This window comes from Lissotriton vulgaris, chromosome 8 (assembly GCF_964263255.1).
Source record: "Lissotriton vulgaris chromosome 8, aLisVul1.2, whole genome shotgun sequence".
Lineage (NCBI taxonomy): Eukaryota > Metazoa > Chordata > Amphibia > Caudata > Salamandridae > Lissotriton > Lissotriton vulgaris.
The window spans coordinates 876,966,279-876,984,625 of NC_141696.1; the positions used below are offsets into that span (position 1 = coordinate 876,966,279).

General features: G+C 39.9%; 1 protein-coding gene across 2 annotated transcripts in view; it reads right to left on the reverse strand.

Moving 5' to 3' along the window:
- The window catches only part of ABCC4 (ATP binding cassette subfamily C member 4 (PEL blood group)), a 1,668,368-nt gene that overhangs the window by 852,271 nt on the left and 797,750 nt on the right, over positions 1–18,347 (reverse strand). For both annotated transcript variants that reach the window (XM_086934802.1, XM_086934803.1), the window contains exon 14: positions 11,734–11,830. In XM_086934802.1, the coding sequence (XP_086790928.1) occupies positions 11,734–11,830 (97 nt within the window). The remainder of the gene's footprint in view (positions 1–11,733; positions 11,831–18,347) is intronic.

Genomic DNA, 18,347 nt, shown 5'->3' on the forward strand with positions numbered 1-18,347 from the left:
TTTTGTCATAAGTAAGACTGTTAGCGCTCTAGTTGTTCTTTAGAACACTCTGGGACATTCTGTCATTGGGCTATACTTGGGGTACATCTGGGTGATATTTGGGCTACATTTAGGCTCTTTTGTCTCTGGTGGCCATCTTGGGAGACTGTATGTCAGAATTTTTTAATGAAATTGAAGAGGGTTTGAGAAGTCACTCAAAATGTGCCCTAATTTTTCTTTCTGCAGCACTAATCATAATTCATATGGCAAAATATACCCCCTCATTTTGTTCCTTTTTAAATTAAATGTTTTAAGAGTTACCACTTTATTCCAATCAAGATGGCTTCAGGTGTGCCATACCTTTGTAATAAGTAGGACTGTTAGCGCTCTAGTTGTTCTTTAGAACACTCTGGGACATTCTGTCATTGGGCTGTACTTGGGCTACATCTCGGTGATATTTGGGCTACATTTGGGCTCTTTTGTCTCTGGTGGCCATTTTGGGAGACTGCATGTCAGAATTTTTTAATGAAAAAGAAGAGGATTTGAAAAGTCACTCAAAATGTGCCCTAATTTTTCTTTCTGCAGCACTAATAATACCTTCTATTGCATAATATACCCCCTCATTTTGTTCCTTTTTAAATTAAATGTTTTAAGAGTTACCACTTTATTCCCATCACGATGGCTCCAGGTGTGCTATACCTTTGTAATAAGTAGGACTGTTAGCGCTCTAGTTGTTCTTTAGAACACTCTGGGACATTCTGTCATTGGGCTATACTTGGGCTACATCTGGGTGATATTTGGGCTACATTTGGGCTCTTTTGTCTCTGGTGGCCATTTTGGGAGACTGCATGTCAGAATGTTTTAATGAAATAGAAAAGGATTTGAGAAGTCACTCAAAATGCGCCCTAATTTTTCATTCTGCAGCACTAATCATACTTTCTATGGCAAAATATACCCCCTCATGTTGTTTCTTTTTAAATTAAATGTTTTAAGAGTTACCACTTTATTCCAATCAAGATGGCTTCAGGTGTGCCATACCTTTGTAATAAGTAGGACTGTTAGCGCTCTAGTTGTTCTTTAGAACACTCTAGGAGGCTGCAGTAGAACACAAAGGAATCAACTGACAGTCTCTGTCCTTGTTGGATGTACATGTTTTACTGAGAATGTCAGACTTCATTTTCACATGACTGAGAAAGATAATGTGAATTTACAGAAAATATGCTTTCAGTTTAGCTTATAGATCCCCTTCCAAACCACTGTGGGAAAATCATGAGATATTAGTTTTCTTTCAAACAATATTCATGATATCACAGCAGAAGGTTTTTTCACATGGTAAAATCACCTTAGAACCCACCACAATTCCTAAAACGAGTATGGTACCATCAACAAATGATTTATAATGTAACTAAAGTCCTAAAACCCTCTATTAACTACAATGCTTTTTAATGAGGTGCTATCATGTATATTGGTCCCAAGATGGCTGCCAACACTTCTTGGATGAAGTGCTGACAGCCAATCAGATCAGATGTGTGGTTAGGCTCCGCCCAGATATATATCATTTTTTGAACCTAAATTACTCAAAATCCACTGGAGCACATATATTGAGACCTAGCAAAGGCACATCGGGCTAACAGTCCCTACAATTTTGCCAAGTTTCGTGCAAATCCATTCAGCCGTTTCGAGCTAAAAGTGAGGCCAACCGCCCTATGGAAATTAACATGGGAAAAACGCGTTTTGGGACCCCCCTTTTTTCTCGGCCCCCCCTTGATGAAACCCCCCAAATTATCAGGTGCTGCTCAGAAACAAAATGTTCCATTTTCCTGAAAATTTCAGCCAATTCCGTCCACAAACGCCAAAGTTATTAGACATAGAATTTTCAAAAATCCCATAGAGAAAAAATCCTAACTATATATACCTACTGGCGACCGCCAGTAGGTAATATATATATGTATATATATATATATATATATATATATATATATATATATATATATATATATATATATATATATATATATATATATATATATATATATATATATATATATATTCCACAAAATTTCTCCCCCTCGAGGCAGAAAAACGGAGTTGCATTCAAGACAAAATCCAGCCCAGCGCAGTAGTTAAGATTTCTTCGTGATTTTATTCATCCATGGGGTCAGAAAAACAAAAAACCAACGCGTTTCGACAGCGTCCGCTGTCTTGTTCACGTGAACAAGACAGCGGACGCTGTCGAAACGCGTTGGTTTTATGTTTTTCTGACCCCATGGATGAATAAAATCACGAAGAAATCTTAACTACTGCGCTGGGCTGGATTTTTGTCTTGAATGCGACTCCGTTTTTCTGCCTCGAGGGGGAGAAATTTTGTGGAATAGAAAGCAGTTGGGCTCAACTGCGGGAGCGACGCGACCACAATTGCAGCGCCGACCTGGGAAAGGAGAGAGCCATAAGGAGGTGATATATATATATATATATGACCTACTGGCAGTCGCCAGTAGGTAGTTATAGTTAGGACCTATTTTCCATAGGAAATCCACAACATTCTATTTGGAATAACTTTGGCACTGGTTGACGAATCTTCTCGAAATTTTCAAAACTGGTGGCTACAGCCCGAATGGCTGAACGGAATTTGGCAAAGTTGTAGTCCTTGGTTCAGACTTGTGCCTATTGCTTATATGGTGTAAATTTGTTCAGTAGTTCCTGAAAAAATGACAATTAAAAGTACATATATATCTATGGCCTCGGTGGATGCGCGCATCTTGCGTGGACTATAAGCGCAACATACCGATCAGGCGCTGAATGCTGATTGGCTGTCAAGTGGTTGTCAACATTCAAAACCAGGAAGTCTTAGCAGCCATTTTGTGCCTCGGTAGAAGCGAGGATCTAGAAATTAGTGGAACAAGTGTTCAAAATGTATAAAGGGTGCAGGTAAGAAATATTTTTACCCTCTAAACCTGCTCAGGGGGTCCCAAATTGTTATTTTATTTTGAAAAAACTGAGAATTGTGCGCTGGGTGAATGGATCCTCCGTAAAAAAATTAAAAACGAAGCGCAGGCTCCTGTGCTTGTTTAAAAATTAGCTACCTGGGAAGGACCAATCATGTGGTCTAAAATATTGCATTTGAAGCGGGGGCAGAGAAAAAAGGGGGGTCCCAAAACATGTTTGCCCCATGCAATTTTCCATAGGTCCGTTCATTGGTTGAACGGAATTATACTAAATTTGGCAAAGATGTAGTCCTCGGTTATGACTCGTGCCTTTTGCTTAAATGGTGTAAATACGTTCAGTAGTTTCTGAGAAAATTGCAAGTAAAACTACATATATATCTATGGCCTCGGTGGATAGAATAGAATAGAAGTGGCATTTATAAAGCGCATGGCTACCCATAGGCATCCCAGCGCTAAGGACTGCAAGAAGCTTCTGAAAATTATCTGGGAAAGAGCCAGGTTTTCAACATATTGCGAAAGTTCAGATGGTTAGTTTCCTTTCGCAGCTGAAGCGGGAGGGAGTTCCAAAGATTGGGGGCATTGTAGCAAAAAAGCCGACCTCCGCTTCAAACTCTTTTGATCCTTGGTACACAAGCCAAGTGCAATTCATCCGATCGTAAAGGCCTGTTGGCTGGAAATAAATCAGCTAGGGGGAGATGATTGTAGGTCCATTTCCTCTAAGCAATTTGTGAGCAATACAAAGCGCTTTGAAGTGGACTCTCTCCCAAATGGGCAGCCAATGCAGGGCTTTTAATGCAGGTTTGGCTGACTGTCGGTAGGAAATTCCCATAAGAGTTCTTGCCGCACAGTTCTGAATCATTTGAAGTTTAGAGAGCGCCACCTCTGGGGCCCCCCGGTAAAGTACATTACTAAAGTCCAGGCGTAATAGATTAAGTGCCTGGACTACAAGTTTTTTAGCTTGAAAAGGAAGTAAAAGAAGTACTTTACGAAGCATTCTAAGCATGGTGAAGCAAGCGGCAACTACATTTCTGGTTTGGAATTTAAGAGTAAGGTCTGAGTCCAGCCAGAACCCCAAGCTTTTTATATATGGTTTGGAGATGGGTGCTAATCCCATTGCAGTCCGCCACATATCAATTGGTTTAAATAGTGACGGATTACCAAGGAGCATAAGCTCTGTCTTGTCTCCATTTAGCTTCAAATAGGAATGGTTCATCCAGTTTAGCCACTTCTTCAAGACAAGTGCGAAAGTAGAGAGTGGATGTATCAGAATGGTTAAGTGAGACCACTAGCCGTGTATCATCAGCGTATGTTACGATGTTCACTCCATAAGGCTGTATGATCTCTGCCAGTGGAGCCATGTAGGCATTAAAAAGCGTTGGGCTTAATGAAGAGCCCTGTGGGACTCCACATACAAAGGGCCAGGGCTTGGAAATGGCTTCACCCTCAAATACCTGGAAGGATCGCCCCTCCAGGAAAGACGTCAGCCAGGTTAAGGCTGTTCCAGAGACACCCAAATTATTGAGACGGTCAATTAAGATACAGTGATTCACTGCATCAAGTCCAAAAGGATCATGGCAGATGATCCTCCTGAATTGAGCATTTTTCTCGAGTCTTCCATGACAGCTAGAAGAGCTGTCTCTGTGCTGTGAACGGGACGAAATCCTGTTTGGGTTGGATGAAGGAAGTGGTTGAATTCAAAATAAGCAGAGAGTGTAATATTTACATATTTTTCCAAGATTTTGCTAATTCCCGAGAGGATGGAAATTGGACGATAGTTGGCCAAACAGTCAGGGTCTAAGGTGGATTTCTTTAGTAAAGCTCTGACCATAGCTTTTTTCCAGAGGGGAGGAACTACTCCGGACAGAATAGATGAATTAATCAGATCTAAAATGACCGGGCCAACTATCTCTGTTGCATGTTTAAGAATCCTAAGTGGAGCAGGGTCATTGGGTGAACCAATTTTTACTCAATCAACAGTGGCCAACAGACAATCATAGTCCATTGTAGGGAGAAAGCTACTAGGCATATTTCCTTGTCCTCTATATCGGGCTTATCATCACGGATAAGATTGGGATCTTTGGTGAAAGAAAAGGATTTATAAATGTTCTCAATTTTATTGTGAACAAATTCTGCCATTTCATTACAACGTAAATCTGAGGTAGCGGGAAGGTGAGGAAGCAGGGTACATTCGTTAATTTCTTAACAATTTGAAAAGTGTCAAAGAAGGAGTTGTCAGTTGTTAATTGACATTAATATTTTTTTATGTTTACTGCTTTCAACGATAAACCTCCAGTTCTTCGTGAGTGAAAATACATCACAGTACTACACAATATACATACTGATAAACCCATGTTCACTCTAGTAGAAAAAGAGAAATACTTGATAATTTTTTTTATTTGTACATATTTCAAATCTTCTTTTTTCTGCGTCTTCATAGTATTTTCAATTTGCGACAATAATACATGAACTGTTGTAACTTCATTTCGTTTCTAAAGTACAATTATACTTTTACACACTACATTTAGAAAATCATAATAATATACTTGCATTAGAAAAATATATAAAGCATAAACTTATACCTCCTTCCGTCGACAATGACATACATCCAACTCCTCTGGAGGGAACATAATGTTTTATGTATTACAATATATACATTAACTTTATGTTCCCTCTGAGGAAATGGACAATAAACTGAAGATGAATCCGACGATCGTAAACTTTATCTTGCTCGTAGTTTGGTCACCCGTAATTAAATCACAGAAATGAAAGTAATCATCCTACGGAAGTGGTTTATATACATTTAGTTTATATACATTTTGGTTATTGAAGTAACTATTGAATTAGTGCTCCTCCCATTTTTTTGTCACGTTTTTCAGTTGACACGTGCTCACATTTCCACTGTTTAACTTGTGCACGTGTTTTTTGTAAACGTGAAACTTGTTAAACAGTTTTAGTTCCGTTTTATATCTCCATAAGTATTCGCTCTTTCTTTTTCTTTTAATTCTTTCTCTCTTTATGATTCGAGTATTAAAATAAATACCTTTGTATTTATTTTTTAAAACAAGTATATTTATTGGTGACTGTGTACAGTTTCTGGCCACAATTTTAATACACGTCCTCATCCAAAACCCCTATTATCCTTATTTTTTAATAGGTGCTATTCGTTTTTTTTTATTTATTCGAGTATTAAAATAAATACATTATTGTTGATGTGCGAGTTCATTCCCTTATACAGAGTTGATTGCCACATCTCTGAACATCTGGAGGTACCTGGTGGGCTATTTGGACCCCAGGGACCCACAGGAGGAATTAATTCTCCAACTTGAAACGCGCCACAGGGCGTCTTTGCAAACATGTCACCTCAGGCCACATCCCTTTCCTTCACCACTGTGCCCCGTTGCAGGTTTTAAGTTGGGGAATTAATTCTCTTTCAATACTGAGGGTCCCTGAGGACCAAATAGTTCAACAGGAATTTCCAGTATGCGCCAGGGGGCTGCGTTGCAGACAGGTGTTCAGAGGCGACGCCCCTTTTTACACCTCTCTGCAATACAGTTCTGTGGCGCTTATTAGAGGTACCTAGTGGGATGGTTTGACCCTAGGGACCCTCTAAAATCAGCCAAACTACGAATTCCTAATTACTCACCTGTTATCAGGAGATACCACAGTGCTGCATCTTTGAGCCCAGTACTGATCCTGAAAAGTAATTCTAATTGTACTTAACAGTAACTTGAATTTCCTTCCATAGGCTAACATTGACTGGTTTCACTTGGAAATTTTTCTAATTGTAGAGTTTTCTAACTTTAAAATATTCACCTAAAACCATTCGAACAACGAATTACGATTTACTCACCTGTTATCAGGAGAGAACCCAGTGCTCCATCGTTTAGCCCAGCACTGATCCTGAAAAGTAATTCTCCGAGTACTTACCAGTAACTTGTATTTCTTTCCATAGGAATCCATTGTCTTGTTTTCACAAGAAAAATTTCTAAGCGTCGATTTTCACAAACTACAAATATTCCTTAAAAATCGCCTGTATAACTTAAACGCATTCTTTAACTGTTTACAGGAGATGCACCGGTGCTAGATCCAGGATCCACCACTGAGTAAGAAAAAGTAACAATAACACTACTTACCTGCTAAGTGAATTTCCTCCCATAGGATAACATTGGTGAATCTATGTGAAAAGGTTTCGAAGTGTCAACTTTTAAAATACAATAATATTCCTTAAAAATCACTACTGTAACCAAAACGATTTTACTCAACTGTTTACAGGAGATGTCACAGGACTGAATATAGGATCCAGTCCTGTGGTTAGAAAAGTAATCCATAAAGTAACTAATTGCATTCATCTAGAAATCCCCATTGAGCTAAATGTTGCATTGTGTTTGAAATTGTGTTGCCCATTGCAACAACTGTAACTACTGTACTTAAAGTCTATTGCCTATTTGCAAAGTATTTAAACTAAAGTAATTCTTTCTGAGAAAGTATTTTTGTAATGTAATGTATAATGTAATTATAATGTAATTTAAAAAATAAAATATCTAAAAATAAATAGTTTTTTTACAATTAATATATTTTAAAATGGTCATTTACAAAACCTTCGAAATTAACTGAAAAAAACATAGGTTTCAGACATGTTATAATTAGGAATTAGCATTTATAAAACATTTGAAATTCACCATATAAGATCCATGGTTCCTCTTAATGGATCTTGGTTGTTGTGTGGTCATTTTTCTTAGTAAATATTTCTCAATTTTCAGAAAATCTTTGTGGGGTTCTAATTTTGTTGTGTTTTTACTTTTTAATTGTTTTGGTATTGGTAGTTATTTCACACACTTTCCTGCCGTTAAACTGGTCTGTGCTGTGCCGTAGCTTGCAGGGGTTGAGTCCAGGTTTAGATGCTAAACTTGTGTGTTGGACCTCAGAACTTTTGGAACTTACTATTTGGAAAGGACTTGCATGTCACCCAACTAATAACCCTTTTTCTTACACTAGGAGAATCTGAAAAGGTGAGGAATCTTTGGTTAGAAATCTTAATTACAAAGTGGATTGATCTAAACCTTATTTGTATGCTGAAACTATTTATAAGTCATGCTTAATTCTTCTCTTGTCTCCTTTTGTTTCATCCACATACATGTAACTATCACTTTCATAAATACTTTACCTGTGTTACTTAGCGTAGAAACAAATCTAAACATGTTTTGCATATCAATGTATTCTTTTCGTTTTTTTAACAGGGGAGCATAAAACAACAAAGCCAATATTTTGATGATAAATTTATCCTGTAAATGTGCGGGTATCATTTTCTAAAAAGGTTTATGCAATAGAAAAATACCAGATAATTTTAATGACATTTTATCAGATTCCATGCCTTTTGGTTCTACTTGCCAAGTACAACAGGATAGATCCAACTGTATTGTCTCCATAGACCCAAAATGTATGTGCACATACAATGGATACAATATAAACAATGGGCACTTTAACCCCTTGCATGCGGCCGCGATTCTGCGCCTGTGCGGCAAAATCGCAAGTGGGCGGGTTTATGACGGCCCCCAGCTGTCATCAGCACACGAGCGCCGTAGTGCATGACGGCTGGGGTCCATCATCAGCATGCAAGAGGTTAAGAGACCAGAGATCTACCAGGGAATTGCCATGAAACCATGGTAGTTATCAATTAAAGCAACTTATTCTTTATGTAGAGCTTGCTAAGCCTATTTATACAACTGTAAAACATATGCATTACTAATATCCCAACTCAATGCTAATAAATGTATTGACATTGAAAGAATAAAAATTAGGGCCTGCCAGGCTATATTTTTTACCCTTTGCCTGAGGGTCACAAACTGAGTCAGCAACAAAGACTTCATTCACTAATATTTGTTGCCGTTAATCAACCAGAAGAGAATTGGCATATTTTTAATAGAACCAACTATAATAAACTGAATCTAAAATTACAGATTAATGACCAAACTAGTTTTTAGAATTAATATTGTGAATATATTGAGTGTGAATCTGAATGTAACCAGCCTATTATAATCACACAGTACTAACCATTTGCCATAAAAACCATGCAGTTGAAATAACTTCTAAGTGTCATAGAAGACAAACCACATTGAATCTGACTTTTCTTAAACACTTAAATGTTCTTTGTGATTCCATTCATTATATATCTCAATAAATCAATATGTTGTGTACAGCATGCCTAAGCAACTTTGAATGGTGGTCAAAATCACTCTTAAACCCAGTGTGACCATTCCGCACCTGTTGAAAAATAGTTTTAACTTTGCAATGTTGTTGACAGTTTGTATGAGATAAGCTCATAGGAAAAAATAGAAAACTATTGTGTTACAATATGCAGAACTTATTAAGAAGCAGAATAATTGGGTGTGGACATGTTCACAGGCGCATTGTGTCTTTTTAATGTTCCTCATAATAGCTGCCAATTGGCACAGTGTTTACTAGTGACACTTTCAGCGAGTGAAAGCTTTCTGGCCAACATTATCTGTGAAGGTGAAATTCTCCATCTGACTGTACCAGCTGTCCTTTCTACACTGTTTTTAGGTCTTAGCTACAGGCTTTTGTGGAAAGATCTATTGTGGACAATATCAGTAATTACACTGGGCTTTGGATCAGACCTTCGCTAATCAATCGTTGGCCTTCTAGTCATTTTCATTTGTTTGCTTCTTATTCAATTGCTTTACTCCCTCTTCCACTTTCCTCCCTCCTTGTGGTTCTCCCCACCATGGAGTATAGCTTATTTAGTCTACTTTTGATTGGATAACTTGTAGCCTTCCAAAGCTTATATTCAGGGAGCTACTTTTTTATGTTGGCTTGTCCATTGCTTACTCCAGCCTATCCATCCTGCTCAGCTTTAATTAAATAACTCCTCTCTGTAGCCCCCCCACCCCTCCCTGCTCACCACTACGCTTCTCAGAGGCATTTACTTGCTCACTCAATTCTCCACTACTTGGTCATTGGCCAGATACACAAGGTGTGCTGCCAGATCATTATTTGTAGACTGCAAAGATGCACGACAACTCATTACCAGATGGCTACTGCCCAGCTGGCCAAAGACAAGTACAACCAGAACCTTCTCCCCAGCATTTTGAGCATTAATAGCAAAATAGAACACCCTGGAAAATGTAACACTGCTTCCTGAGCACAAACAATTTCACTTGGATACCGCTAAATCAGACGAGCAGCTGCAGCTCTGATGGCTACTAGCCAGTCTCTTTTTTTCTACATGGAAACCCAGTCCAACAAAGAAGTCTAGAAATGCAGACCCCAAACAAGATGGAACATTCTCTAGGTCTCACAAGAGTTAAGAGGGGTACGCAAGATAAACCAAGCTGTGCAGGTGAAATAAATGGTGATTCTGCTTGGAGAGCACACCTCCTCCCTGTTCATATGCTTGCCTATTTCAATTTTGTGGCATTGAGGCATAGGGCATAGACCCATAAGAACCCTCAGGGGATTCGGCACCAAAAATAGTACACTTACATCCACTGCTTTGCTGCACAGAGGTAAGCACCTGGTTGGCTGATAGAAGTTTCAGTAAGGTCCCTGTATGTGCCCTTAGCCATGCTGGGCCCACAACCCCACTTTGACCTGAGGACAGATTCCTGCCTGACTTTCTTTAGAATTGAGATATAGACTTGTTTGACATTGAGCCATTCGCCTGGGATTTACTATAATATGGAATGACACATATATTTCAATTTAAACTGTTGATTGGTAATGTTCTCATTGAAGACAGTCTTCATTTTTAATTATACTCCCCTTTCAATGTGTATTAGTGATATTTTGTACACTTTTTTCTGTTTTTGGAAGTGGCATGATACTTAGTCCTACCCCTATTCCGAACAAGTACATTACCCTTTGGATGTAGCCAGAATACTAATTCTAAGCTAACCCTTACCTCTGTCAAACAATGCCCCAAACGCTGGCTTTAATGTTTTGACATTAAACTCAACCTGATCTTTACATAACCCCACCCCTAATTATTATCTTGTCTATAACCCTAAATATTTTGCTTACCCTAACTCTAAAAATATTATGAGTGTGTCCTAAATACTAACATTATCATTAATCATGATCCTAACCATAAGCATGATCCTCAATATATCAGAGATCATATGATAAGTCTAACCCTGAATACAGAATAAACAGAAGGCTCATAATATTGTCTTACACATCCCATATTACTTTTTTAATCTTCTCCTCACCATCCGCCAAATAAAGTGTAATATCCGTAGGGAAGGTGATAGGGTTTTTTGTCTTTATCTAGATACGTTGCCTCTTTCTCCCTGTGAGTACCCTCAAAGTAACGAGAGCCCGCCCGTCATTAGAGGATTATTTGTCGAGGGTGGGGTCAGAGTGAAATGTATTGTAAATGATGCATGAGGATAAAAAGATAGTTGGAGAAGGACTGAAGTACTAAAATCACTCAATTTACATATGTACATGAAATGTCCAAGTACTAAAACATCAAGAAACTATCAGAAAAGAAGACAAGCCTACAAAGAGTCTTCTGAGTAACAAAAGCACAGTAAATGATTTCCCCCGCTTTTGGTCTAATGATCAATAGCCCTTGTCCAAGCAGACATGAAGAGGCACATTTACTGGCCAAATGGCTCAAGTATGAATTTCGTAAGAAAATGGCAACTATAAACCATTGGTACATAGACAAGTCATGAAAGTATTTTGAAAAGAAAATGAATGTGCCGACCAAAGGGTGAAGTTACCTAAAATAGTATAGCAATAACATGCACTGTGAAACATCTAGAGATACTGTAATAAAATGATTTACCTCTTTCAGTATAAGGATATGTTTTGCCGCTGTAAGGTACTGTAATTGATGGGTCACCAATATACAAATTTTTTTGTGTAACGCCTGGCCAATGCACCTGCAAATGAAACAAGCTACTTTACAAACAGGGTTTTAAACAATAGTTATTTTGTCATTTGTTGCTATTTCTCTTCCTTTTTAATGCCAATGTCTCTCCCCCAATAGCATAAGGACATAAGAAATTAGATGCTTGGCCGCACCAGTGCTTCATCAAATGAAATCTAACTTCAGTAATAAATAGGGTTCCAGATATATAAAGCTATTTAGTGTTCGCAAATCCTGCGAATCACTCAATCACAACAACAATGAATTTAGAAATGCACATTGAATCTCAATTTGAAGGGGGCATGGTTGGGTGTCCCTTCCAAACTGTAATTTAGAATGCTATGTATCAATGGGTCAGAACCACAACTTTGTTTGCAAACCACTGATAGGTTAACAACTACTCAAATGAGGTGGTGAGCCATTTGGCAACCCTTAGAACCCCTTTCCATTTTTGGAAATACAAAGAGGACATTCCAAATCTTAAACATTTAAAAAAAAAATACAGCTGTGTTTCCTTTAAAAATAATAAGCTGAATTGAAAAATATTGTGCTACCTTATTTCAATGGGATCACATGCATGGTGGTCTACTGACCCCTAGAGGCAACTATCTCTGTCTTGGCATTCAGAGTGAGTGACTAGCAATTTGCAACCTACCTTAAGAATACTAATGAGGTCAGTCAAATTGTAACCCACTGTGGATGGTGATTTTGCAAACGGACATAATAGCACATTTGCTGGTTAACAAAATAAAAATCAATGTGCAAAAAAAGTCAATGCATATCTAGTGACCACTTTCTGCAAATCAATTCTTTATATATCAGGCTAAAGGTTCTTTGTGGAAAGAACAGCCCTTACAGATTGTTTAAGGACCTGTGTGTGTTGCTGCTGTTCTCACCCTCAAAGAATAACAATACTTATACCACTCAAACTCAGTTCTGCTGAAATGTGTCCTGCTGCATTAACCATATGAGTTTATGAGCTGAGTTAGGTTAGTAACATCGATCAGGTCAATGGGCTGTTCCTGCTTTTGTTTGATTCGATAGGAAAACATAGCACAGTATCAAGGAAGCCTCAAGCACATTGGTTGTGGGAAGAACTGAACCAACTGGAAAATTCAATTCTAAATTTGAGACTAAAGTTCAATATTTACATTGAACATTAGCAGCCAGGGATTCTTACCTGAGGTTTTCTTGCATGGGTTTGTTTTTTACACAATCACAGATGTTCTTGAGGAATGCTACCCTCACTTATTAAGAAAGATTTCCAAATGGATTTCATATAAATGTGCTATGTAAGAGTTAGTACCTCATATAAATGTGCTATGTAAGAGTTAGTACCTCGAACAACAGAGCAGTGGCAGCTTTGCTGTCTGAAGAAAACGCACCATCACTGGCAAAGGATCTGTGAGAAATTGGGTTGTTGGTTGAATGGGGTGTTAGCCCTGTTCAAACTACAGCCACAATCCCTGTCTGGGCGAACTACAAAAGTCACAAAATTCACCTGTGCTTAAACTTCTAGTAGCATGGTGCAAAATCAGTCAGGCTTAATTTAAAGTCAATGTGTAAAGTGTTTATGCAGCATACAAACCGTAATAATGTGAAAACACCACACAAGAAACATCGAACACCAATTTAGAATAAGTGAGCACATTTTATTAATCTTTTTGACACCAAAATGACAAAAACCCAAAAAGTAGAACCACTGGTATGAATTTTAAAGCCTAAGGTAAAAACTAATGATAAAAGATGAAAGTGGAAACAGTGACATCTAGGGGCATATTTACAGCAGAATGGAGAAGAGTGGGGTTAAGCAAACATTGCAAATGCCACGCTTCTCCATTCTGAAAACGCAGGGATGTGCACCATTGCGTTTTCGCTGGCGCTGAGTTCCGCTGCCTAGCGCCAACGCAAACACCCTTGCACCATCATGAAAAGTTGTCTGCGTTGGGGGGACGATTGTTCATGTGCAGTAAGGTACCCGCTTTGTAACTTCTATGTGAGCTGCATAATGCAGCACACACTGAAGTTGCAAAACAGCATTATTTGTAAATGATTGTTTATGTGGAGGAAGGGAGGCCTTCCTGCACATAAAACAATCACAAGCAATTTGCTATTTCTATGTGTGCTGCACAAGGCAGCACACTTAAAAACAGCAAACACGAGGAGAAATAAAGCATTTATCCTTGTTTGGCCAGTTTAAGACCAGGTTTTCCCTGGTCTTAGTTTCTGTGCTGCCTCCTATTTACACTGCTCTTGTAAATAGGGGGCAGTGTCAAAATCAATGGGTGTTGCAGTGGAATTCCACCGCAACACCCATTGCCCTCCCCTTTTACGCTAAACACAGGGTAAAAGGGTGCCTTATTTACAAGGCGGCGTTAAGCCACGTTAAGTCGCTTAACGCTGCCTTGTAAATAAGGCGCGGCCCCTACTACCATCACAACGTCACTGAAAGTGATATTGTGGTGGCGATAGGGGCTTGTAAATATGCCCCCTAGTCCAGCCAGACTTGGTCAAAGTCAACAAATATGGTTGACCGCGAAATAATGAATAGGTTGTTCTAACTGGTATTGGTATCTCCATTTTTTTTGAAAATTTTAGGTTCTATTTTTGAATGTGTGTATCAAAGGTTGTATTAGGGTGAGAGGAGGTCTGCCACTCTTTCACAAGGATGATGTCATCAGTGATGTCATCAGTGATGTCATTTGAGATGTCATCAGTAATGTCATCAGTGATGTCACTGACCATGTCATGAGTGATGTAATATGTGACATCATCGGCAGTGCATTGCGGGCGCACAAGTTATAGTTAGCTGAACTAACTATAACGGGGAAATTTCAATGGTTTTGTATAAGTGAAATGTCCAGCTAACTATAACATGTATGAATCTATGTTTTTTTCAGTGAATTTGCAAGGTTTTTTAAATGCTAATTCCTAACTATAACGTGTCTGAAACCTATGGTTTTTTCAGTGAATATATATATTCCTGAGCGCCTGGATACGCCGACGTTCGCTGGAAGGCAGGGGGGCCTCAGTCACAGGAATATATTGGCTGAAATTGCACCGAGTTTGCAGAACTCTCACCTAACAGGATATTATATTAAATGGACATTTGGCTCAGGTTTCCACGAGGTACGAGAAACGCCGAGTCTGGGGGCATATATGTACGGACTACCAGAACCACAATGCCTGCGCCCATAGGGGCGGGACTCTTATTGGCAATAAAGTTTGTTTCGAATCAACCTGCCTCGTGTCCATACTGCCAGTGATCAAGAGCACACCAGTTGCTTGAAACGCGTTTGGCTTTTGAGATGCCTGCTGCTTGCTGCAGTTTACGCTGCCTGTGATGTTTTGTGCTGAAACCCTCACCTGTGTCACTTCTTCTTAAGGGCAACCTTGTGGAATGAAATTAAGCGGCCAGCCCGGTCGCAAAGAGGTCCCGCCGCTTGCTACAGCGGTTCCTGAGCGCCGGGATATGCCGACGTTCGCTGGAAGGCAGGGGGGCCTCAGTCACAGGAATATATTGGCTGAAATTGCACCGAGTTTGCAGAACTCTCACCTAACAGGATATTATATTAAATGGACATTTGGCTCAGGTTTCCACGAGGTACGAGAAAAGCCGAGTCTGGGGGCATATATGTACGGACTACCAGAACCACAATGCCTGCGCCCATAGGGGCGGGACTCTTATTGGAAATAAAGTTTGTTTCGAATCAACCTGCCTCGTGTCCATACTGCCAGTGATCAAGAGCACACCAGTTGCTTGAAACGCGTTTGGCTTTTGAGATGCCTGCTGCTTGCTGCAGTTTACGCTGCCTGTGATGTTTTGTGCTGAAACCCTCACCTGTGTGACTTCTTCTTAAGGGCAACCTTGTGGAATGAAATTAAGCGGCCAGCCCGGTCGCGAAGAGGTCCCGCCGCTTGCTACAGCGGTTCCTGAGCGCCGGGATACGCCGACGTTCGCTGGAAGGCAGGGGGGCCTCAGTCACAGGAATATATTGGCTGAAATTGCACCGAGTTTGCAGAACTCTCACCTAACAGGATATTATATTAAATGGACATTTGGCTCAGGTTTCCACGAGGTACGAGAAACGCCGAGTCTGGGGGCATATATGTACGGACTACCAGAACCACAATGCCTGCGCCCATAGGGGCGGGACTCTTATTGGCAATAAAGTTTGTTTCGAATCAACCTGCCTCGTGTCCATACTGCCAGTGATCAAGAGCACACCAGTTGCTTGAAACGCGTTTGGCTTTTGAGATGCCTGCTGCTTGCTGCAGTTTACGCTGCCTGTGATGTTTTGTGCTGAAACCCTCAACTGTGTGACTTCTTCTTAAGGGCAACCTTGTGGAATGAAATTAAGCGGCCAGCCCGGTCGAGAAGAGGTCCCGCCGCTTGCTACAGCGGTTTCTGAGCACCGGGATACGCCGACGTTCGCTGGAAGGCAGGGGGGCCTCAGTCACAGGAATATATTGGCTGAAATTGCACTGAGTTTGCAGAACTCTCACCTAACAGGATATTATATTAAATGGACATTTGGCTCAGGTTTCCACGAGGTACGAGAAACGCCGAGTCTGGGGGCATATATGTACGGACTACCAGTACCACAATGCCTGCGCCCATAGGGGCGGGACTCTTATTGGCAATAAAGTTTGTTTCGAATCAACCTGCCTCGTGTCCATACTGCCAGTGATCAAGAGCACACCAGTCGCTTGAAACGCGTTTGGCTTTTGAGATGCCTGCTGCTTGCTGCAGTTTACGCTGCCTGTGATGTTTTGTGCTGAAACCCTCACCTGTGTGACTTCTTCTTAAGGGCAACCTTGTGGAATTATATATATATATATATATATATATATATATATATATATATATATATATATATATAAGATCTTAGTGTACTTCACAAGTGGCATGGTAAAATGGTGGACCAAAATTGCCGCCATTTGCATATGAGGATTAGCAGTCTATTACTGAATAGCAGTAAAAAGCAAAGAGGGATCAAGCACTTGAGCCCTGTAAGAGACGTTCTAGACTAACAGACTCTATGGTCCAGTAGAAGGCTGGGGAGCCAAAACACGTAGACCGTCCTTTTTACTTTTGCTTTGCACTATGGTGTGCCAATAAACACTTTAAAAAAATGACCTCTTGCTGTGGTTCCGTGAACTCTGTAGCTGTGAAGAGGAGCAAAGGATCCTTGACATATTTGATGCAGTGGCTGTGCTGTATACCACAAGCACTTGAGGCGAAATGGCTGGAATTGTGCAGCTGACGATTTAATGCTGGTTCAAACCTGTCGACACCTCTGCTTGATGGGACACTGACCGCGCATTTAAATAAGCTGGAAACTGGAGCGCTGCGGCCAGCGAAGTTCCAGTGGTAAGTACGAATGTGGGGGGAGGCGTTGTGAGCAGCAGCCCAAACGCTGCAGGTGGTGCACGGGAGGCAGTTCACCGCTGAACCACGCTAACAGGAAAACCACTTAGACTGAACTGTGCCGGGAAGGGAGTAGCGACAGAATTCACATAACCACCAGGGCAACTCTATAAATCCCCTTCTCTCTGTGTTCGTACAGTAATTTATCTCACAAGCATTTCTCAGTTTCTTGCAATCTTCAACGTTTTGCAAGAACAACAGAGGGGGGTAGAACTCACCCTGTTAGAAAGTTAATAAAGTAACTAAAGAGGCACACTACAGCAAAACAACAGGGAATTGAAATCAAAGTCCTCATGTTTTTATAACATGGCAGAAAGAAGCGGGAACAGAATATTATCAACAAGTGAACTACTAAATGATGATATAGCACCATTAACAAGCTTCAACACAAGGGCAATCCATGGAGAAAGAACAAAGAGAATAATTGCATGTATGATCAGGGAATTACAACAAAACGACATTATTGAAGTTAATAAATGGTGGAAGAAGGCCACCTTGGAGAAATATATATAATTTGAAAGAGTACCAAGAGGATTGAGAATCCTAATAATGCAGACTCTGAATGACCTGGATATAGACCTGATCAAACAATGGCAATCTGACACCAATGATTGGTCCCTTAAATTAAGGAGAACTTTGATCATACATGCAGAAAGAAACCTGGAGAAAATAACTGCCAAAATCAAAGAACTGGAGGAAGAATTGAATAAAAATCATAGAAATGATAAAAATAAAGATTTGATTGAAACAATGGAGAAAAAAAATAAACAAACATGAGATGGATGTAGAAAAAAGAAAAGCCAGCAAATTCAACAGAGATAGATTAGAGTATGCTAACAGGCGTATATACACATTTGCCAGGAAGTATGATATGTACAGGAACAGAGCAGTGATGGATAAATGTGCCGGGTATGGAACAACAGGAACTGTGGATAGTTAAGTCATAAGCTCTGCTGATGAAGATCCAAATTCATCCAACCTGGATTTTTGTGGGTACATGCAACTAGTCCAAATGATAACGTGGCAAAGAGGAAGAGGAACAACATGGGGAGAGGACAAAGCAAACACTTGATCAAGAAGGATTTAGTAATCAACATCT